This window comes from Trichosurus vulpecula, chromosome 6 (genome assembly GCF_011100635.1).
Source record: "Trichosurus vulpecula isolate mTriVul1 chromosome 6, mTriVul1.pri, whole genome shotgun sequence".
NCBI classification, from domain to species: domain Eukaryota; kingdom Metazoa; phylum Chordata; class Mammalia; order Diprotodontia; family Phalangeridae; genus Trichosurus; species Trichosurus vulpecula.
Window position 1 is genome coordinate 115,922,348 of NC_050578.1, and position 24,297 is coordinate 115,946,644.

Genomic DNA, 24,297 nt, shown 5'->3' on the forward strand with positions numbered 1-24,297 from the left:
GGGCACACTCACGCATGCACACACCCACCCATACATGCAATAGAGAAAACATGACTTTCCTGTTTAAAACAGCGGCATCTGAATTTAAAACAGAGATCAAAAACCAAGAGAAACAGAAGAGAAGAGCAAAAATTATGGGGGAGTAAGAAGGTAAATTTAGATTCATTTCTCTTCTATCTTTGATGGTGACCTCGAAGCAGTCATTTTTCAATCTTACATTTTGAAAAAGTAGGCAACAGTGAGATTAAGCAGGGGTGGAGAACCTACAGCCATGGAAGCCACACATGGGCCTCTAGGCCCTCAAGTACAGCCCTCTAACTAAATCCAAACTTCACAGAACAAATCTCCTTAACAAAAAGGGCCTCTACACATTCCCCACCCCAGAATTAGTGGAAAGGCAAACAATCTTGATTAACAAAAAAAATTAAAAGGATGAAACAACAATGAAACAAATTGAAGCCCTATTTTCCCCCTGAATCTCTTTCAAAAATTAGAGTTAAAAGGTCATCTACTGTAGCCATTGCCCAAATCAATAATCTCATCTAAGAGATCTCTAACAAATAGTCATCCATCTACTCTTTGCTTGGGAAGCATCTAACCCAACTCACTAACCAAATTAATCCCCCACTTCATTTTAAAATTATATCTACTGCTTTCTAACTTTCCCTTATTGGTACTATACGTCATGCGCTCCTAGGCACAAGCAGGGCAATTCTAATTCCTCTTCCACTTGGCATCCCTTCAAATGCCTGAAGACACACATTACATTAAAGTTTTTTCCTCTCTAAGCTAAGTATTCTCCATTATATCAACCAATCTGTGTATGCAATGGACTCCAGGTCCCTCACCATTTCAGTCACCATTCTTTGGCTACACTTAGAATTGGCAATGTCCTTCCTAAAAGGCAGTCCTCAGAAATGGACACAAATTTCCACATCCTGACTGATCAAGGCAGAGTACAGAAGGGACACCTATCCTGCTTACTTTGGATATCACACATGCAGTTTATGACTGCATTAGTTCTTAGGCTTTCACATATCACAGCATAGGCTCATATTGAGCCTGCAGTCTACTAAATGCCCTGGGTTCTTTTCATATGAACGTTTTCTAGATCCCCATACCCCTAGCCAGTTAATTTTTTGCTGATTTCATGGTCTCTTAAAATTCATCTTACTACCTTCAGCCCACTGTTAGACATCTTTCAGATCCTGAGTCTAATTCATTCATTGTGGTAGGCAACCATACCAGTTTTGTGACAATACCATAATTATCATTAAGCATGCCCTCTGTCCCTTCATCCAAATAAATGGAAATGGTGACTAGCACTGGATCAAGAGCAAAGACAATGCAATCTAATAGAGACATCCTTCCAATGCATTATTATTCATTAATTGACATTCTTCAGATCTGATAAATCAAACAAATCCAAACCCACCTAATTATACTATCATCCAACCCACATTTCTCCATTTATTCACAAATCTTGGTAGACTTCGTCAGGTGCATTGCTGACATGAAGACATACTGATGGGATTGTATTCTCTTGACCTACCAGAAGGGTACAAGAAATATCACTGACTTTTATTTCAGCCAATTTACTAAGAACAGTGTTTGGGAAATTGTTGACAAAATCACTACCTGACTTTTTTACACAAACAACTAGCTGATTACTCTATGGAAGGTATTAAGAATAAAAATTCAAAGTACATTATCTAGACTTTCAGATAATAAAAAGGAAGAAAAGCTAACCTGGAAAAACTTAAAGCCAGTTTCATAAAATAACTGATAAGGATGTGGGAGATTAAAATTTAACTATACCAATAACTTAAAAGAAATGATAACTCAAAAGAAAAACTGGTTATCTGCATTTTTAATGTATACAAAATTTTCTGTGAACATTTTAAAACTTATTTTTTATCTTACCTTGTCTTTATCTTTGTATAATGATCTCAAAGTATTAAAAACAGGTGGACAACCTTTACTGAAATTCATCCTTAGGAATTTATCCAAACATTCCTTAAACTTCTCACCTTAAGAAGAAAAAAAAATTACGACTAAGTTTTTTTCCTACCAAGACACCAGTTTAAAAACATTTACATTAGCTTCAGAGAACTTTTGCATGGCTTAAGTGAAAAATTACACACAGGAAAAGAAAGAGGAAAAAAGGCTAAGTGTCAGAAGGTTAGGGAAGTGGTAAGAACAAAACTACTTCATAAAAATCCAACTTAGTATAAATTAACAGAAAATGACTGCACTCAGACAACTGATTTCTAAAATGACTTTTGTCTGGAACCAATCAGATCCCTGAATGGTCAAAGAAAAGACCAAAGTAAATACTGCTTAGAAGCGAAAGGATAAAGATGAGAATGGGTAAAATCATAGCTCCACGAATCAAATCCAGTAAAACACACTGTTAACTCCAAAAATGGGAAATGAACAAAAGTAAAGATAATCACCATTTAATCAATGGTAAACAGTACCCACACAATGAAGCCAAAAACGCCCTAGAACCTTCACCAGTAAACAGTATCTCTTTCTCAAGCAGAATAATTCTTTAGCTTATACTTACAGGATTTCAAAGATGTACAACACGAAAAAGCAAAGAATTTGTAGCAGGTAAGGACAATACCAGGATGAAATTAAATTCATTTGCAAAAACATAATAAAAAAGAAAAAAAAAAGGGATTATGAGCACTACTGCCTCAAAAAAAAAAATTTAAAAAAAAAACTGAGAATAAAGAAAAACTAAAAGAACCTGACTGAACATCCAGATAAGGCATGTCATCCCAAGAAAGTTCACAGACAAAACCGAACAAAGAACAAGAAAAAAGGAAATGCAACAAAATTGAAGGCATTTTAAAAAGAACCTACGTTCATTAGTGAAAAAAAGAAGAATCAATCTCTTTGTACTTCAGCACCTCCATATAACAAGCGCTATATGAAAAAGTAGAAATCAAAGTTAAGATGATCCAGTTGGGAAGAATACCCTGGAATGGACCAAGTACTTCTGAAAAAAAATTAATTTGTAAAATGCCTCAAATTCACAAAGCATTTACTGAGTGCCTTTTACATGTCAAGCACTGCACTACTTGCTAGGTTTGTATCCAAAGACAAGAACTCTGAAAATAGTCTCTACTCACAAGGAGCATACATTCTATCCTTAAGAGGGAAAGACTGCAAGAGAATACAAAAATATCTCAGATGATCATTTTATGGGGGAAAAAAAGACAGCCAAGATCATATAAAACTAATGTGTAATTTAACATCTCTCTTAAACTGTTAAATTTTACCTACTTATAAAGAGATAGAAAGTACTATAAACTTTACAAAGAATTGACAATCTATTTCCTTTGGTCACTTCTAATCTATTTTCCATCTATCTGCTTAAAAAAGTTTGTTGCTTTCAGCATTTTTAAGTGTTTTTCTACTACCCTCACTTTGTAATACCCCATATAAATCTTTTCTATGTAATTTTGTATGCTTTATATTTATCATGACATAGTAGTGTGCTGATGCCAAGGATATGACTGTTTTTCACATTCCTGCTGTATATTAAAAAATCAACAGACCACACCTTTACTGTCAAACGACTAAGATGTGAATGAATACAACAATTGTACTGAAATTCTATTGATATTTAAAATAGTATCTGGCTTGGTTGGCAAAGCAAAAGCGCCTCCCTCCCTAATGGCTCTCCTCGAACAAGCTATCTCCAACAAGGAGTTACAACGTGTAAATATGGAGATGATGTTGAAATCAATACCAATAAGTTTAACACACTTTCATAAAGTTACCTATACTACATACAAGGTATTGGTGATATAAAGGTAAGAAGCCAGCAGTCCCCGCCCTTACGGAGCTTACAGTCTACTGAGGGGGAAAAAAGCACATACACTGGTACTTAACTTCTTTGCAGGGCAAAGAACTGGGCAAATCTAAAAGACTTCCTATGGAACCCGTACAATCCAGCTTCTAACTACACCACTCCCTCCAACCTCCTTTTGGAAACTTTCTCCTCCTCTGGCTTTGAAAACACAACTGTCCTCTTAGTTCTACTAACTTTTTGATCTTTCCTATAGGCTCTCCAGCAGACTAAGTATGGTATGGTCAACAATCTTCTAATCTTTCCTTTGATCTCAATGGTTTTCCTGGCTTCAAGAACATCTCCAAGCAAACTATTCCCCAAATCAGAGAGCCCTAATCTTTCACCAGAATTCCTGTCTCCTATGACCTGCCATCAGTGGGAGAGACATAGCCATCCCAATAGACAAATCACACCTAACACGATGAATACGCAAAAGACATTTTTTCCTCAAACCTCCCTTATTTTTGCTAAGATGACTGCCCACCCAGGTATGCAATCTTGGAGTTCTCTCTGACTCTTCCATTTCCTTAAACCCCCATATCCAATCAGTAGTCAAGTTTCACCAATCCTAGTACCGTATCTCTTACTGATGGTTCACATCTACTTACTCACACTCTACCTTACTTCAGCATCTCATTATAATAACAGAAGAAATTAAGGAATATGATTGAAATGGCATGTTACTTCTCCCTATGAAATGAAAAATATAAAAATAAATAAAGGCTGAATTATCACTTATTGGGTAGAAGTGATTCTTGAAAAGGTTCAAGTTCCTTCTGAAGTCCCTTCTGTCCATGAGATTCACCAAAAAAAAAAAAAAAAAAAAAAACCAAGAGAGAAAAGTGGGTGGGGTGTGGGAAGAATGATGGTGGTAGGAAAGGAGGAAGGGAGAAGCCTTAAAAAAACATTCAAAAATATACAAAAAAAAAAAATAGAAGAACTAGAAGAGGCCATAAACAAGCAAGGAAGTTTTGTTACTACTATGTTTAATACATACTTCTCTAAAACTGTAGATAAAAGTTTCATATATGACCCTCTTTCTGTTCTTTATATATTGGGATGCTCAAGTTTGTTAACTTTAGTGCATAATAAAAAAGAAAAATTAAATTTTAAAGAAAGATTGGTTTATCCCAACTATAAAAACTAAGTGAATATTCAAATCATAACAAGAAACTGGACAGAGAGCCTATCGAATCAATGTGTAGGTGCGTGTGTAGCACTGGCATGTAGGACAAATGCAACTGGTGGAGGCAAGGGTAAAGATAAAGATCAATGTAGATCACATATGGAAAATTATACAGTACTTTCAGTGATCCAAAACTCTTCCACTGATATAGAAAGCACATCTCTTCAACAAAAACATTCTCCTGGTATTGCTATATAGCTGCAAATATAGATTACCATGATCCCAGAAAAATCAGAATTATAAATAATGTAAAAGGAAATGAAAAATGAATATTGGCTTTAAAAAGACAGCAGCATCCTAATGCTATCAACAGCATATAAGCTAGTACCTGCCAAGGATATGTAAGGTCAGAAAATAAGAGAACTAGCACACTGGGTAGGTGCTTTCTGGAGGAAAATTTACTCAATGTGCCAGAGGCCTACAATTTCTATCAGTAAACAAATTACCCAAACCAATGAAATTGTACCTCCATTAAAGTAAGTTTCATATACTCACAGGCTAAAAAAGAGGTAAACAATCAGTAATAAGTGTAAAACCATAACATTTTTATTCCCTTGCAAAAATTATCACTTACCAGATAAAAAGTTGAGTGGCAGCCTTCTTGGTACTAATCCCCTGGGATACTTAGTCCAGGCTTCCTCATAAATTTTTAGACGTTCTAACATACTGACTAAAGAAAAAAAAATACTTTCACGTATAAAAATCATAATACATTTATATATTATTCCCACTAAAAAAATAAATGTTCCCAAAATATATTAAACTAAACTGATTCTTAATGCAATATAAATTCCAACATTTCTCAGCTACATGACAATCCCTGTTGGAAATTTGTAGACAGTATGAAAGGATTTCTGCAATGCTGGACAGCAATTTTCAGTAATTAAAAGATGTTTTTAGCAGCGTCAGCTCTCACTCCACAGAGATAGTAAAGAGTATTAAAGCTTTACCTGGCTTGAGTGACTTTTCCAAGCCTTTGTAGTATGCCCAATTTTCAGGATTCCTCTCTTGTAAACCTCTATATACATCAGTAGCTTCTTCCAATCGGCACAGTTGTAACAGAAGTTCTCCTGAAAGTCAAATTAACTCAACGTGTGAAGAATCAGCTTCCCTTCCAGTTAAACTTTTTCTTAACCATTCTTACAAAAATATTAGGTTAACTAGCAGTTACCAAATTTTCCATGTAGCCACTTAAGGAGTGCAGACATGAACTATCTCGCCCTCTTCTTTCCTTCCCCACACCCCCCCTTCACCCATGTGTCTCCTCTGTATCCTGAAAAGCCCTTCTGCAGAGGCATGAAAGGCTAAGATCCCATGACTATTACTGGAGACCTCTCCATGGACACCAACAAAGTTGCCAATTATTAATTGTTGCAGTAGTTCCTTTGATGAAAAACTCATTCAGTAACAATTTTACCCAGGGGTGGGGGTGGAGAAGGACTCTTTCAAAAGAAAAAAATTTGGCTGCTACAACTGAATATAATACTCCTGAGGTGAATGAATATGGTAGAGTACAATGAGACACTCTAATCTCCCTAATCCTGGACATTAGAACTCTTATTGTAGCCAAAGATTGCATTAGATTTATTAGCCACACCACAGCTGCCACATCATGCTGTAGAATTATAATGAGCTTGGAGGCCAGCAAAACCCCCAGATCTTTTTTATATGAACAGCTTCCCATCTAAGAAGCTTTTTTCACCCACATGTAAAACCTTACATTTATCTTCAAGTTGTTACATTGAGCCACTCTGCATATTCTGTTGGAGTTAAAAATCAAAGTGATGTAAGTTGTACCATATAAACTCACAGATCCCTTACTCTATGGTCCAGGAGTCTTTTGTCCACAAGGTAAAAAATACTAGACTGGGTGATCAATAAAGCTTTCTCATTATTCCTGATGCGCAAAATCTTCTGAACTAGTAAGGGGGGAAATTTTTAAACCAAGAAAAAATCTTTTGGAAACTCATCACACTTGTAATTAGGGGAGTGGTGGGATTACAGGAACATCTCCGTGGTCATAAAATTCAACACTAGGGGGCGGAGCCAAGATGGCAGCTGGAAAGCAGGGACTTGCGTGAGCTCCCCCCCAGGTCCCTCCAAAAACCTATAAAAAATGGCTCTGAACAAATTCTAGAACTGCTGAACCCACGAAAGAGCAGAGGGAAACAAAACTCCAGCCCAGGACCGCCTTGATGGTCGCTGGGTAAGATCTATCACACATGGAGCTGGGAGCGGAAAGAAGCAGAGACCAGCGTAGGCTGCACCTGGACCAACCTGAAAACGGACTCAGATTCAGACTCAGACTTTGTAATCTTTCTTTGGTGACAAAGAAGACCAAAACATACAGCCAGAAGAAGTCAACAAAGTCAAAGACCCTATATCAAAAGCCTCCAAGAAAAACATGAACTGGTCTCAGGCCATGGAAGAGCTCAAAAAGGATTTGGAAAAGCAAGTTAGAGAAGTAGAGGAAAAATTGGAAAGAGAAATGAGAAGGATGTGAGAAAACCATGAAAAACAAGTCAATGACTTGCTAAAGGAGACCCAAAAAAATACTGAAGAAAACAACACCTTAAATAACAGACTAACTCAAATGGCAAAAGAGCTCCAAAAAGCCAACGAGGAGAAGAATGCCTTCAAAGGCAGAATTAGCCAAATGGAAAAGGAGGTCCAAAAGACCACTGAAGAAAATACTACTTTAAAAATTACACTGGAGCAAGTGGAAGCTAGTGACTTGATGAGAAATCAAGATGTTATAAAACAGAACCAAAGGAATGAAAAAATGGAAGACAATGTGAAATATCTCATTGGAAAAACCACTGACTTGGAAAATAGATCCAGGAGAGATCATTTAAAAATTACTGGACTACCTGAAAGCCATGATCAAAAAAAGAGCCTAGATATCATCTTTCAAGAAATTATCAAGGAGAACTGCCCTGATATTCTAGAGCCACAGGGCAAAATAGAAATTGAAAGAATCCACAGATCACCTCCTCAAATAGATCCCAAAAAGAAATCTCCTAGGAATATTGTCACCAAATTCCAGGGCTCCCAGGTCAGGGAGAAAATACTGCAAGCAGCCAGAAAGAAACAATTTGAGTATTGTGAAAACACAATCAGAATAACCCCAGATCTAGCAGCTTCTACATTAAGAGATCGAAGGGCTTGGAATACAATATTCTGGAGGTCAATGGAGCTAGGATTAAAACCAAGAATCACCTACCCAGCAAAACTCAGTATCATGCTCCAAGGCAAAATATGGACTTTCAATAAAATAGAGGACTTTCAAGCTTTCTCAGTGAAAAGACCAGAGCTGAATAGAAAATCTGACTTTCAAACACAAGAATCAAGAGAAGCATGAAAAGGTAAACAAGAAAGAGAAATCACAAGGGACTTACTAAAGTTGAACTGTTTTGTTTACATTCCTACATGGAAAGATGATTTGTATAATTCATGAGACCTCAGTATTAGGGTAGCTGAAGGGAATATATATACATACATACATATATACATATGTGTGTGTGTGTGTGTGTGTTCGCGCGCGCGTGTGTGTATATATATATAGACAGAGGGCACAGGGTGAGTCGAATATGAAGAGATGATATCTAAAAAAATAAAATCAAATTAAGGGATGAGAGAGGGATATATGAGGAGAAGGAGAAAGGGAGAGATAGAATGGGGTAAATTATCTCACACAAAAGTGGCAAGAAAAAGCAGTCCTGTAGGAAGGGAAGAGGGGGCAGGTAAGAGGGAATGAGTGAATCTTGCTCTCATCAGATTTGACCTGAGGAGGGAATAACATACACACTCAATTGGGTATCTTACCCCACAGAAAAGAAGGAGGAAGGAGATAAAAAAGGGGGGACGATAGAGGGGAGAGCAGATGGGGGAGGAGATAATCAAAAGCAAACACTTTTGAAAAAGGACAGGGTCAAGGGAGAAAATTGAACAAAGAGGGATAGGATAGGAAGGAGCAAAATATAGTTAGTCTTTCACAACATGAGTATTGTGGAAGGTTTTGCATAATGATTCATGTGTGGCCTATACTGAATTGCTTGCCTTCTTAGAGAAGGTGGGTGGGGAGGGAAAAGGGGAGAGAATTTGGAACTCAAAGTTTTAAAAGCAGATGTTCAAAAAAAAAAAGTTTCTGAATGCAACTAGGAAATAAGATATACAGGCAATGGGGCATAAACATCTATCTTGCCCTACAATAAAGTAAGGGAAAAGGGGATGGGGGGTGGGGGTGGGGAGTAGGGTGACAGACGGGAGGGCTGACTGGGGAACACTATCAGAATACATGCCATCTTGGAGTGAGGGAAGGGTAGAAATGGGGAGAAAATTTGTAATTCAAACTGCTGAAAATTAATGCTGAAAACTTAAAACATTAAATAAATAATGATTTAAACAAAAATAAATAAATAAATGAACAGATGGAGATCCAGCATTAATTTTATAGAGCAGAAAGCTGAGGTTAAGAGAGGCAAAATGACTTGCCTACAGGACTAAGTCATCCACCTTTAACCAGTAACCCTTCAATTAAAAGCTACTGGCACATCTTTTTCCAAATACCCTACCTCCTCACTTACATGTATAGTAGCTGAGGTGTGATTTTTCTGATTCTAGCTAGTAAATAGTTCCCCATTTACAGTAAAGGAGAGCAGAGACTAAGATCCCTTATAATTTTCTTCATTATGGCTTGTAAAGAATTAAATATTTGTAAAACAAAAAACAAAACACTACATTTATATTACACTTTTCACTTGAAGTACTTCACAATAGATTAATAATGGTCATTTCAAAGCTGTTGTAATGAAAGGAAAGAGGGGGGAGGTGAAAGGGAATGAGTGAATCTTGCTCTCATCAGATCTGACTTAATGAGGGAATAACATACACACTCAATTGGGTAGCTTACCCTACAGGAAAGTAGGGGGGAAGGGGATGAGAGAGGGGATGATAGAAGGGAGGGCAGACTGAGGGAGGAGATAGTCAAAAGCAGAGTCAAAGTGGAAAACTGAATAAATGGGGACAGGATAGGATGGACGGAAATAAAGTCTTTTACAACATAACTATTATGGAAGTGTTTTTCATAACAATGTATAACCAATGTTGAATTGCTTGCCTTCTAAAGGAGGGTGGGTGGGGAGGGAAGAAGGGAAAGAATTTAGAACTCAAAGTTCTAAAAACAAATGTTTAAAAAAATTGTTTTTTACAAGCAACTGGGAAATAAGATATACAGGCAATGGAGTATAGAAATCTATCATGCCCTACAAGGAAGTAAGGGGAAATGGAATGGGGTGGGGGGTAGAAGGGAGGGAAGACTGGGGAAAGGGGCAATCAAAATACATGCCATCTTGGGGTGTGGGGGAGGGTAGAGACGGGGAGAAAATTTGTAGCTCAAAATCTTGTGGAAATGAAAGCTGAAAACTGAAAATAAATTTTAAAAAAACCTTAAAACAATAACGGTCATTTCAGGGATTTAATCAGTGAATAATTAATTACTAATGACAGCATCTCACTATTTCTACAACGGTTTCATATTAGAACTACTTCACAAATATTACCTCATTTAATCTTCGCTAACATGCCTGTGGGATGGACTAGGTTGATATTATTAACCTTAATTTTACAGTCTAGCAAAGTGGTGTTCAAAGAAGTTACACAACTCAATGAAGGTTCCCTGATTTGGAGTAAAATGTCCCATCTCCCACCCAATGCTCTTTTCCATACTCTGAGATGTCCTCAGCCAATGTTTCTATGGGATATACTGAATTGGGGACAGGGAAGCTGTGCTTTCTACCCCTGGCCTTCCTGAGGAGTGCCTTTATCCTCTATGTAAGGCTCATTTAATTAGTATCAACTATAAAAGCACCATGCCCCCACAGTGCCTGCTCTTGAAACACCAAAGAGAGAATAGTCTAGTTATCAACCCATTTAAAAAAATACATACTTTTTTGGGGGGAGAAAAGGTATTTCTATTTTTATATGAAATTAGAATTATTCAACAGAACGTGCTTGTTACGCTATCTGGTCCTAAGAAAGAGAGGTTATAGATTCAAGATAAAGAATAAGACATCCATTTTTAGATATAGACAACACAGGATAATTTGTTTTCCTTATCTATGCATCCTGGTAACAAGGTCTGCTTTTCTTTTTTTCTCAGGTTCGGAGTGGGAGATGGTAGAGAAAGGTAATTGAGGCATCTTTTTTTTAATGCAGAATAAGATATCAGAAGGAAGGCCAGAAAGTTCAAAGCTACAGTTTGAACTTATTATATAGACTTAAAAAAAAAATCTATTCATAACAGAAATCTGCACTTCATATACAAGCTTCTTTGTCTACTGTGAATATGAAAGTACCTGTCTTATTTGGCATTTAAGTTCAGAATAAAAATAAATTTTAAATGGTTACATCCAAAACTCAGTATTTTTAAAATTAAATTCCTTTTTAAAATTATTTAGCAATTATTTGTCCCTGCTACCTTTTTTCTCCAAGTCCCACTAATAATAAAGAAAAACAAGCAATAGTTAAAACAATTAGTTACTGATTAAAAAGATAATCAGTGGAACAGAGGATGACATACTGAAGTAAACAGTATTTAGTGGTCTAGATTTTGATAAACCCAAAGACCCCCAGCTCCTGGGGTTGAAAACTCACTATGTGACAAAACTTGCTGAGAAAACTGGAAAGCAATCTGACAAAAATGTATTAATATAAGCTCCAGACAGATACATGACCTAGATATGGAAGGTCACATCCTAAACAAATTAGGTCACATCATGAACAAATCAGGTGAACAAGGAAGAAATTATCTTTCAAATATATGGATGAGAAAAGTTCATGGCTAAACAAGAGACAAGATCATAGAAGATAAAATGGACAATTTTGTTTATATAAAATTGAAAAAAAAATTGTATGAATAAATGCAATCCAAATAAGTTAAGAAGGGAAACTTAACTAGGGTAAAAATCTTGGCACCAAGTTTCTCTGATCAAGGTCTCACTTCTAAGATATGTAAGAAACTGATTAGAACTTATAAGAATAATAAAAAAAGTTTTAAAAGAATAAGTCCTTAAAAAAAGAGTAAGTCCTACTCCCTACTTGATAAACGGTAGTAGTGTCTTCAACAGAAATGTGTGTTACATTTTGTCAAAAAAAAATTTTCATCTATTAACATAACCATGACTTTGTTTTGTATTGCTACTAATTTGGTCAATTATGCTTATGGCTTCATAGCTTTAATATTAAACCAACCCCACAATCCAACCTGGTATAAATTCAACCTGATAATAGCTTATAATCTTTGTAATATGTTGCTCCTTGTTTTTAGTATTTTATTTTAAATGTTTGCATCAATATATTTTAAGAGAAGTTTTCTTCCTGTATATTCTTCTATTTTGACTCTCCCTGGCTTAGGTATCAAGACTATGTTTATACCATAGAAAAAAATTTGATAGCATCCTATTTTTGTGAAATGTTTACATAATATTGGAATTAATTGTTCTTTCATTGTTAGATAGAATTCACTTGTAAATCTATCTGATCCTGAGGTGATGGACTTAAGATGCAGAATAAGACATATAATTTCAGACACTGCCAGTGTAGGAATTTGTCTTTCTTAACTACACATATTTATCATGAGGGCTTTGTTTTTCTTTCTTTTTTTCTCTCCAATACAGAAGGGAGCAGAGAGGGGAGGTAGAAAGGAAAGAAATGGAGGAAGAAATAAAGAAAAACAGGAGTATCCTGAGATACAACATCACGCGTACCAGACTGGCTAAGGTGACAAAACAGGAAAATGGTAAATGTTGGAGAAGATGTAGGAAAACTGGCACTCTAATGCATCACTGGTGGAACTGTGAACTGATACAAACATTCTGGAGAGCAATTTGAAACTATGCCCAAAGGGCTAGAAAACTGTGCATACCCCTTGACCCAGCAATATCACTTCTAGGTCTACATCCCAAAGAAATCATAAAAATGGGGAAAGGACCCACATATACAAAAATATTGACAGCAGTTCTTTTTGTGGTAGCCATGAACTGGAAATTGAGGGGATGTCCATCAATTGGGGAATGGCTGAACAAGTTGTGGTACATGAATGTAATGGAATACTATTGTGCTATAAGAAATGATGAGCAGGCAGACTTCAGAAAAACCTGGAAAGTCATACATGAATTAATGCTGAGTGAAGTGAGCAGAACTAAAAGAACACTGTACACAGTAACAGCCACACTGTGCAATGACTGACATTGACAGACTTAGCCCTCCTCAGCAACGCAAGGATCTAAGATGACTCCAAAAGACTAACAATGGAAAATGCTATCCACACCCAGAGAAAGAACTTTGGAGTCTGAATGCAGATGGAAGCATACCATTTGCTCTCCTTTTCTTTTGTTGTTTTGTTTCTTCTTTCTCCAGGTTCCTCCCATTAGTTATAATTCTTTACATCATGACTAATGTGAAAATGTTTAATATGAATGTATGAGTACAGCCTATATCAGATTACATGCCTTCTTGGGGAAGGGGGAGGACAGGATGGGGGAGAAAATTCAAAACTCAAAATCTTATGGAATTGAATGTTAAAAACTAAAAATAAGTAATTTTTTTAAAACAAAGGAGTATCATTGAGGTATCACTTCTAAAATATGCAGCAAAGAGAAGGGAAGCAAGCCAGCCCAGAAAGCTGCAGAGCTTTGAAAAACTAGAGAGTGAACATGTTAAAACTACTGTACATTAGAGATTTACACCTTCATATATAATTCCATCTGTTTAATATGTATATGGAAGTGCCCATCTTATTTGATGTTTAAGTTCAGAATAATAATTGTTTTAAATCATCATTTACAAAACTTTCATGCAGTGTATAAAAAGTGGATGAAAAATTTAAGCAATTTTACTTAATAAACTACTTGCAAAATCCAGAACATAAATTTTCCTGTTGTTAAAAAAACTAACTACCGGGGCAGCTAGGTGGAGCAGCAAGTAGAGCACCGGCCCTGGAGTCAGGAGGACCTAGTTCAAATCCAGCCTCAGACACTTGACACACTAACTAGCTGTGTGACCTTGGGCAAGTCACTTAATCCCAATTGCCCTGCTTCCAAAAAAAACAAAAAAAACCACCACTAACTACGCCAATTGAGAAATGGTTAAAGGATATGAACAGGCAGTTTTCAGAGGAAGATATTAAAGATATCTATAGGTATATGAAAAAATGCTCAAAATCACTACTGATTAGAGAAATGCAAATCAAAACAACTCTTAGGTACCACATCTCTCTTTTCAGATTGGCTAGCATGACAAAACAAGAAAATGATGAATGCTGGAGAGGATGTGGGAAAGTTGGAACACTGTTATACTGTTGGTGGATTTGTCAACTGATCCAGACATTCTGGATAGCAATTCAGAATTATGCCCAAGGGGCTATAAAAATGTGCATACCCTTTGACCCAGCAATACCACTTCTAGGGCTATATCCCAAAGAGATCACACAAGTGGTAAATGGATCAGTATGTACAAAAATAATTATAGCAAGTCTTTTTGTGGTGGCAAAGAATTGGAAATCAAGATGACAATCAATTGAGGAATGGCTAAACAAATTGTGGTATATGAATGTAATGGAATACTATTGTGCTATAAGAAATGAGGAAGAGACAGACTGTATTATAACCTGAAAAGACATATATGAACTGATGCTGAGTCAGGGGAGCAGAACCAGGAGATCATTATACACGATTACAGACACACAGTCCCTGTAAGGACTAACTTTCATAGACTAAAGCTCCAAAAGACTCATGATGGTAAAAGCTATGCACATCTAGAGAAAGAATTATGGAGTCTGAATGCAGACTGAGGCAAACTATTAGCTCTCTTTTTTTTTCCTTCTTTTTTGGTTTTGTTTCTTCTTTCTCATGGTTCATTCCATTGGTTATAATTCTTCTTTACAGCTGGACTATTGTGTAAATAAGTTCACTGTGAAGGTATATGTAGAACCTACATTGGATTACATGCCATCTTGGTGGGGAGGGAAGAAAGGGAGGGAAAGAAAATTTGGAACCCCAAAAACTGTGGAACTGAGTGTTGTAAACTAAGAATAAAAAATAAATTTATAATTTAAAAAAAAAGAACTGGAAAAAAACTAAATAAATTACATATAACTGTCATTAGCCATCAATTAATTACTTTTATCCCCCTTCTAGCTACAATTAAATGCTAAAGGAAATGGCATTTTGAAGAGATTACCTTTGGTTTCTTCAACAGCAAGTTTGTCACATATCTGTTTTTCATAGGTGCCAAGGTGTTCCAAGGCTTCTCTATAGAGTCCTGCTTCCCGCAGGACTTGATTTTGATACAAAAGGAGCTCACTATATTCATAATCCACTTTATCAGGAGATGTCTATAGAATATGAATATTGACATTTTGTCATTTTTAAGATCAGAAAATTCCATATCCAAAAATGTATAGAAAAAAGAGGATTAAGATTGTATTAATAAATTTTATTTTTATACTTCAAGAATTTGTAGTTTCATTGGTAAAAGTAACTGCTCCTAGCAACACAGAAGGCAAATAATCAAAAACCCCTCTACACTAGCTTCTAAGAACTGCTATGACCAAAAATTTATCACCCCACAGCCACGCTGACATCTTCATGCTTTCCAAATTTATTTTGACTGTACTCGGGCAACTGATACCATCACCAGGTCAATATCAAAGTTTTTTTAGCTTGGTATAAACAGGGGAAACTTACATTCTAATATAACCTTTAACAGCTCAAAGTCACCTTCATGGCACAATGAGGCATACGTAAGTTGATAAAATTTTAGATGCAATAACAAAATTTCCAAGTCGGGCTTGTAAAATTATTCCCAATTATTACCTGCTGTGTTTTCCTAAACTCTTCTAAAATCTTTGCTGCCATTTCATAATCTTCTAATAAATGGTATGCAATAGCATAGCCAATCCAGGAGGCTCTTTGTGCAGGTCGAAGCTGAAGTAATTGATACCTCGTTTCCTGAAAAACAGTTTTACTGATATTTCTCCCGTAGTTATTCTGTTACTTAAATGTACTATACTATATGCTACATTCAGTTAAGTTTGAAGCAAATACATTAGAGGGTAAACAAAACGCAAGCAGTAAGGAGTAAAACAGTATCTAGTAACAGGAAAACCATGATTCCGTGGCTGTAGAAGAGGTAAAGGAAAAAACATTTAAGAAATACACAAAATATCCAAATTGCTTAGGTTTTTCTGCATTAATAATTTTTTTGAAGACGTACTCTCACTAAAATAAAATTCAAAATACAAAAATAATAGTTTCACACAAAGTAGAACACTTAATCTTGATTCCTATATCAACCCTTCTCAATAAAGAGATTAGATGGTCAAAGTTCATGTCAACAGATATACATGCAAGAAACTATAGTTTCCAAAAGAATACTTCTGGAGGTTCACGGCAAATGGATAATTTATTTAAACACTGAAGAAATGAACCTAAGGTAAACCAGAAGAGAATAATGGACAGGTTTCAATGTACTATCAAAAATATTTGAGTATAGTAATTTCATCGTAGGAACTATGAAAATTTTAGCTGAGACTTGAATCACTGAGATTAACTTGCCAATGAAAGAAATTTTAAAATTACAAAAAGTGCAGGAAATCAAAGCAATATCTATATACTGTCAACAAAATGATAACAAGCACTGTCAATCTGGCACTTTGAGACCATGTATACAGTCAATTTTCATGTAAGTGATCAGGTATACCCTTCTGAAGTAATCCACATTAGCCTTGAACATCAAAATGGTTATTATGGTTGAATAAACACAGCTGATATAGTAAAGAGCGCAAAATAAAAAAGAATTCACATTTCTTCCGCAGAAAATAAATAAATAATTAGAATAAGAGTAGTATTATTTTGCCCTTAAAAATAAACATTTCACACTTACTTTTCTGTATACTTACCCTATAACCCTCAAGGTCCCTCATCTGAATCTGTAATAAAGAGAGGTCCCTTAAGATCTGAAGATTGTCTTTATCCCACTTTAGTGCATTTCTATAACACTTGATAGCTTCATCATACTTCTTGTCTGACCTTTGCAGAAGACCATAAACATGCCAACCTAAAGGAATTAGTTAAGGCCACTACAGAACTGAAAAGTGAAAAGACGACATTCAAAAACTGTGCTTTGCCAGATACTATACAAATGAGTAGATCATCTGTAATATGAGCTCACAAAAAAAACAATAGAGCAAACATTTACATAGTGTTTTAAAGTTTGCATAACATGCTCTACAATAGTTAATCCTCACAACTAACCTGTGAAGGAAATATTATAGATATTATTTTCCCTTTTTGACAGATGAAGAAAGTGAGGCTAAGTGAAGTTTTAAATGACTTTCTTGCAGTCACACAGGTATTAAGTGCCTGAGGAAGGATTCAGATCTAGGTATGATCTTGCTTTAAGCCCAGTGCTCCTTCCACTGCATGATGCTGTATAAATCCATTAGTCAAATAGCTGTGTTTGCGAAGATAAGGATGACCCTGATGCGGCAATGATAAATCAATTAGCTAAATCAATAACAAAGTAAAATCTACTTATTACTTATTATAAAAGGAAAGTGTTTTATGCCTTTTGTTCATCCCACAACATGAAACACACAAAGGTAGTTTGACCAGTAAAAATATGACATTTTCACTTCTTTCCTCATTTCTTTACAAAATTCACTAATTTTCTTTATCTAGTACCTAAATACAAAATTCTACCTACTGATCATAAGTAAATATAATAATCAACATAATGACATCTTTTAGTTAGAGTGTGGAGAACTTTCATATCTACTATGTAGGATGGCAAGAATGTATCCACCTATCAATTTTCTCACTTTTATAGAGCAGAAATGGAAACAAATGGAGGAGCTAATACTACTACATGACTGAAAATGTACAATTTCCTCATTAAAGCCCATCTCAGAAAGGATACACACATGGCTTTTCAAATCGTTTCTTAAGCCTCTACGAACCAGCTCATACGCCTCTTCTTTCTTTCCCAAGCAGTTCAATGTTAGCCCCTTCATGGCCAGAGTTTCTAAAGAAAGAAGATCAAATGAGAATGAAAAAAAAAAATGAAGCCCACATAGCCAAAGACAACTGTGAGAGCACTTAGGGATTGATATGCAATGAATCAAAAGGAGGGGAAGATACTAAAGTTGCAGGGGGAAGGAACAGGACTCAAACCATGTTAATACCACAAAAAAAAAGTGACCAAGAAAATATTAACAATTACCAAACCAGGTATCTACTCTCCCACCTACAGAAACTCTTTACTGAGCTATACATAAATCAAGGGCCTCTTAATGAAGCTATTAGTAGGGAACAAGCAGGCTTTTATACAAGTGATATTCAACAATAGATCAACAACCATATCATTACCATTTCACAACTGGCTGAAAAATGAGAATAATATACAATCCCACTGGGCTTACTGTTTGTGGATTATGAAAAAAAACATTTGATTTAGTAGAAGAAAAGACTGATTTTAAAATTCTCACCCAAATCATTGAAGAGTCTTTGAAATACATGACATTAATTACTCTGATCAAAAATCTCCTGATCATAAACAGCAGGAGAGGGAGAAAATTTAGCAATAAAAGGTTGTGTGATTGCCACCATGGGTAAAAAGGTATCTATCTATTGCAGAGTTCAAGCTGAAGAGTTTTTCTGTGGATGGTGAAATCCTCCAGATGCTAGTATTCATAGATGACAATGTGTTCACTGCATGAAAACCTTGAAACAAACCCTTCTGTGCCTCCTGGAAAAGAAATCTAAAGCCACATTTGCCGGACTATCTACGTACATAAGATTAAGTGGATAAAGAATGTCTATTGCCCAGATTATGAGATAATTTGGATCAAAATCTATAGAGTTTGGCCATCAATATGTATAAGTAAGACAGACAATATTGATGGATTGTGAGTTGGGCCTGGAAGTGGATAGGAGAAGAATTAGATGGCTTAACTTAGGAAAATTACAAAGCTTCCTTAATGATTCAACTTTCCCGTGGAAACAAATGCCCATCTTCTAAATACCGATATTATACCACTGCTGCTATATGGCATCCAGACATGCAATACAACATTCTCCAAAGAAGTAGAAATTAATGCTATACAGAACTCGATGCAGATGTGTATGATGGGTTTGAGCAGGCAGCAACATATAACCAACAAAGAACTTAAAATAAGAACAGGACTAAAATATACCGTCAAGGAAATCTACAATAGTAAGAGAAGACAGGCTGTCAAGGGCAAGCAATGAAAAGAGGATATCCAGAATGACCCACTGGTACCTTGTTGTCCTGTGATGAACTTACAGAAGGACATGGACAAGAAGAGCACAAGGTACTTAGGCATGGAAGGGCTGTGATCTGCATCCCTGGAGGAACTCACAGATCTACTTGAACATGAGGGACTCGAGTACAGGCTATCTTGAAAGTCTTAGCGCAGTTTTAAGCGTTAGAGGCTTAAGACTTCTGGGACATCCTGTGTATAAAGTACAAATGACAAATGCTAAAATTTAAGACTGAGTTCAGGAGACGGGGAAAATATCAGGTACATGCAGAATTGAGATCTAAATACAGAGGAAAGTAATAAATATGATTTTAGTTATGTAGAAATAGAATGAAATTGGTACATGGTAAAAGAATCACTGATACAGAAATGGCCCTCTGTTCGATCTAGTCCAATCCCCATTTAAGGAAACTGAGTCTCAGGGTAGTTAACTGGCTCATAACAGTCAAATATGCAGAAGACTCAGAGGTAGCATTTGAACCCAGGGCCTCAGATTGTAAACCCAGTTCTCTTTACATAGCACTACATGCCCCCTGATGTGGGTTATAGAGTTTACACCAATGGTCTGGAGGCCAATGACTTAAAAAACCACAAATTAACATAATCTATGTTGGGTTGCATTTTTTATTTATTTTGTCATACATTTCCCAATTACATTTTAATCTAGAGCAATGGAAACTTGTACCTGCAAGTTTAACACCTCTGGTCTACATAATCAGCAAGCATGTATTAAGTACCATATATGGCTAATATTATCTACTAACATAAAACCATGTAATCTCACAGTATTGCTATGATTGGAGTCCATGTCACAAACCACTGTATATATGAAACTTCCTTATGAGGCCCCACTGCATGTCAGTAACTTAACTTCTGAAAAGTATCTAGGATCAGCCTATCTTAACACATAATTTGGCTCCACAGCCATGGTTATGCTGATATCTTAATGAAATGTGGTCCATAGATTTCTGGGGGTCCTCAAGGACAAAATTAATTTCATAATAATAGTAAGACATTTTAATTTCTAATGAAGTATCAGTAGACATAACTCACATAAAAGTTCTGGGATTTAGAAGGGGATGGTCCTCAATACTTTAAGGTTCTAGGACCAAAAAGTTTGAGAACTACTGTCCTAATGTACAGATTTACATATAAAATTGTCTTTAAATGTGTGTATACCATCTCATAGATGAATCTTACTTGAATTCAAGACAATTCAACAAATATTTACTGAACACGTTTAAGTGTAAAGTACTCAAAGCACAAGGGACATAAGTGGTCATTTGGCCTCTGATAGATGGAGAACCCACCACTTCTAGAAGTAACTCAATCCACAAGCAAGTTCTTCCTCATATCAAACCTAAATACTCATGGATATTCATTCCACACTCTGGGGACAAAGAAAACAAGTCTAACATCGCCTCCATAAGACTTTCAAATATTTAAACACACTAATCAGGACTCCCCAATTTCATCAAAGGATCACTTTATGCAAGACCATTTCGTATCCTAGGTGGCTCTCTCTCCTCTGGTGCTCTTTAGCTTACCAATGTCCTTCTTAACTGTGGTATCCCAAACTGAAAACAATACTCTAGATAAGGCTTGATAAGAGCAGAGAAGAGATGTTCACATTCTTATTCTTAGAAGCTATGTCTCCCTTATTGCAGGTCCAAGGCTGCATTAGCTTGTTGGCTGTTACATCACTCTTTTGACTCATAATGAGATTGTAATCCACTCAAAATCCTAGATTATTTTCAGATCTTGCCTCTTCCCATTTTATAATCTGAAATTAATTTTCTCAGCTCAAGTATAAAACTTTAGCATTAACCCTAATGAATTTAATGTTTGTATATTCTGCTTGATAGTTTAGCTCCACAATATGTGCCTATACGAATCTATGTGTGTATATAAAAAATACATATGCATATACTGTTGTACATTAGCAATGTGTGTTGGAAAACAAATTTTAAAATGAGATAATGATGAAATAAAGAAATTTTAACTTTATTTTATTAACAGCACAAAAATCCTTCTTCACACTAATTTTTTTTCATTTAAAAAATGTAGTGAGAGCAATGTGATTGTGCTTTATTCTTTTAGAAAATCATGATTTAACACCCTGTTATACAACAATCTTAACGTGTGGTTTTAAATTGTTTCTTTGAATTCTTTATTTTAATGGCTGTCAAAACAGGGAGAACCTCACAAACATCCCTATCAACCAACAAAATAAAGGTTTTTGTTGAAGTTCAGGGAGTAAATTTCTATCTTCTTTGAGGTAAATAAGTTGTTTTACCAAACAATCAGAAAACATTGCATTTTTCTATTTTTAATAAATAGGTTCAAAATCTTCATATGAAAGATTTTTAAATAGGCTAGAAGTTTTTTTTTAAGTGTGCAGATATTAGAGATTTGATAGGTGAAACTCACATTATTTGTGGATACAAAAGCTTTATTTTTAAATATCTTACAGCTTCAAATCATAATTAATATCTCTAGATACAGTATACATTTAAGGTAAGTTTCACTGATAACAACAATGAAGAAAAAGAAAGACAATTGTTAGCAAGGCTATGGGAGCACAGGAACACTGATGCACAGCTGGTGGAACTATGAATTGGTCCAGATGTTTTGGAAAGCAATTTGGAACTATGACCAAAAAAAGTCACTAAAATTTACACGTCTTTTGAGTCAGCAATGCCATTACTAGTCTCATACCATAAAGAAATCAAAGAGAAAAAGGACACATATGTGCAAAAATATTTATATTTATACTCTTTTGTTATAGCCAAGAATTACAAACTAAGGGAATGCCCATCAACTACCATAGGTTCCCAAAGTGGAAGACACTGCCCCCGGGGGGTGCTGGAATGTTGGGGGTGGCCCACAAGTAACATCCTTGGGTACAACTGGGGGGCTCTGAATAAAAACAAGGGGGCGGTGGAAGCATAAGATAAAAAATTTTGAAAAACCATTCATACATGTTTTATCTATTGTGTAACAAAATCATAATGATTATATTATTTTCCAAATAAACATATAAAATGCAAGTTATAATAGATCAGTGGTCATGTCCCCTGACAGGTCTTCATAAACAAGTGTTGGCAGGCGAGCCTGCCGCACACTGTCAAGAAGGCCAGCATGCATCAGCAGGAATAAGTGCATGTAATGGCTTGTTTTCAATATGATACTACATAGTTTCATGACACAATACTGTGTCATCAAAATTTCAATACAGGGAAAACCCTACAAATTTACAATGAATTAAATTTAAGAGGAATCATTTCTTTAAAATATCTTACATTTTTTTGAAATGATGCAAATTTAAAAAAAAAAACCATTAAAGGATTGAAGAAAGTAGATGGGGGGGGGGGGGGGAGCAGGGGGCAGGCAGGGCCCGAGTAATGTTTTTAAGGGAGTAGTAGGACAACTAAGTTTGGGATCCTTCATAAACTGTGGGTTGTGACCCCATATAGAGTCTCAAGTAGAAAGTCTAATAAGCCCTGAACTAGAGAGTGGCTGAACAAATGATGATACGAATGTGATGGAATATTATTGCAACATAAGAAACGATGAAAGGGACCATTTCAGAGAAACCTGGGAAGAACTGTATAAACTGATGCAGAATGAAGCAAACAGAAAGAGGGGATCAATTTATATAGAAACAATCTTGTAAAAACAAACAACTCTAACAAACATAAGAACTTTGATCAGTGCACTGATCCACTATGATTCCAGAGGATCAATGAGGAAGCATGCTATCCATTCCTGAAAGAGAGGCAATTGATCCAAGGATCAGAATAAGACATACATTTTTCAGAAACTGCCAAAGTGGCAATCTGTTTTGCTTGACTATACATATGTTAAAAAAGTTATTTATTTCCTTCCTTGTCCTTGTCTTTTAAAAGAAAAAAGAATGTGGTAGCCCTCCCAAAAAAAGGGAAAAGAGGTGAATTATAGTACATGATTTATATGAATTAATGCAGAATTAAGCGGAATCAAGAAAACAATATACACAGTAAACTACAACAATGTAAATAATAACACACCATAAAATCAAAAGTAAATGTAACAAAATTATAATGATAAAGTGGAACTCAAATGAAGAGATATGAGAGGATACTCCCAAACCCACCCTTTCTGAGAGGTCCACAGATGTTATATATGGCACATGTTTTCAGACTTTTTTTCAAAGTACTGCTCAACTGTGCTCTTTTTTTAACCTTCTCCAAAAAAAATCCTACTTGTCATATGGGAATGACTACCTGGGAGGGGCAAAGTGAGGAATAAAATGGATTTTATAGTGATGTTAGAAACAGAAAATGTTAATAAAAATGTATTTTTTTTCAAAAAAAAGGAAAAGAAAATCACAGACAAGCTAAACAGCTTTGCCAATTTTATACTTATATTTTAACAGAAAAGCTGTTAATAACATGCATAAATCCTTTTTTGTTTTACTATGCATATGGAAATGCTTATTTTATTTCATGTCTAAGTTCAGAAAAAGAAATATACACATAACCCCCACACACACACACACTTTTGCCTATTCTTTGTCTTCTTAATAAGTTGTATCTGTCTAGTAAGTCAATCATGTTTTCATCCCAAAAAAACCTCAGCCATGTAAAAGTCTCCTCTTTTCACCAGGAACTCTATTTCCTCTTGCCTACCGCCTAAATTTGGGGCATATGTAGATATTTAGAACTAGGGGTTTTACCACTGGTTCCTTTTCTTGAGTTCTGTTTCCTGTAAACTTCTATGTCTCTCAACTACTATTCTACCCTCATTATAACTATATTCTAAAGTAACTGATGTGGGGTTCACCTAAACAGTCTCCTCCCTATCTAACTTTTTTCAGCTAAAGACCTTTTGATTAGATTTGCTATCTTGCAACTACTCAGCAAC

At 35.6% G+C, this 24,297-nt stretch overlaps 1 protein-coding gene across 2 annotated transcripts in view; it reads right to left on the minus strand.

Annotated features, from left to right (window-relative positions):
- NAA15 (N-alpha-acetyltransferase 15, NatA auxiliary subunit) overlaps nt 1-24,297 on the minus strand; it is a 94,012-nt gene that overhangs the window by 31,102 nt on the left and 38,613 nt on the right. For both annotated transcript variants that reach the window (XM_036762841.1, XM_036762840.1), the window contains exons 3-9: nt 18,030-18,134; nt 17,011-17,168; nt 15,926-16,060; nt 15,291-15,444; nt 6,002-6,121; nt 5,626-5,721; nt 1,924-2,030 (exon numbers count right to left, since the gene is read on the minus strand). In XM_036762841.1, the coding sequence (XP_036618736.1) occupies nt 1,924-2,030; nt 5,626-5,721; nt 6,002-6,121; nt 15,291-15,444; nt 15,926-16,060; nt 17,011-17,168; nt 18,030-18,134 (875 nt within the window). The remainder of the gene's footprint in view (nt 1-1,923; nt 2,031-5,625; nt 5,722-6,001; nt 6,122-15,290; nt 15,445-15,925; nt 16,061-17,010; nt 17,169-18,029; nt 18,135-24,297) is intronic.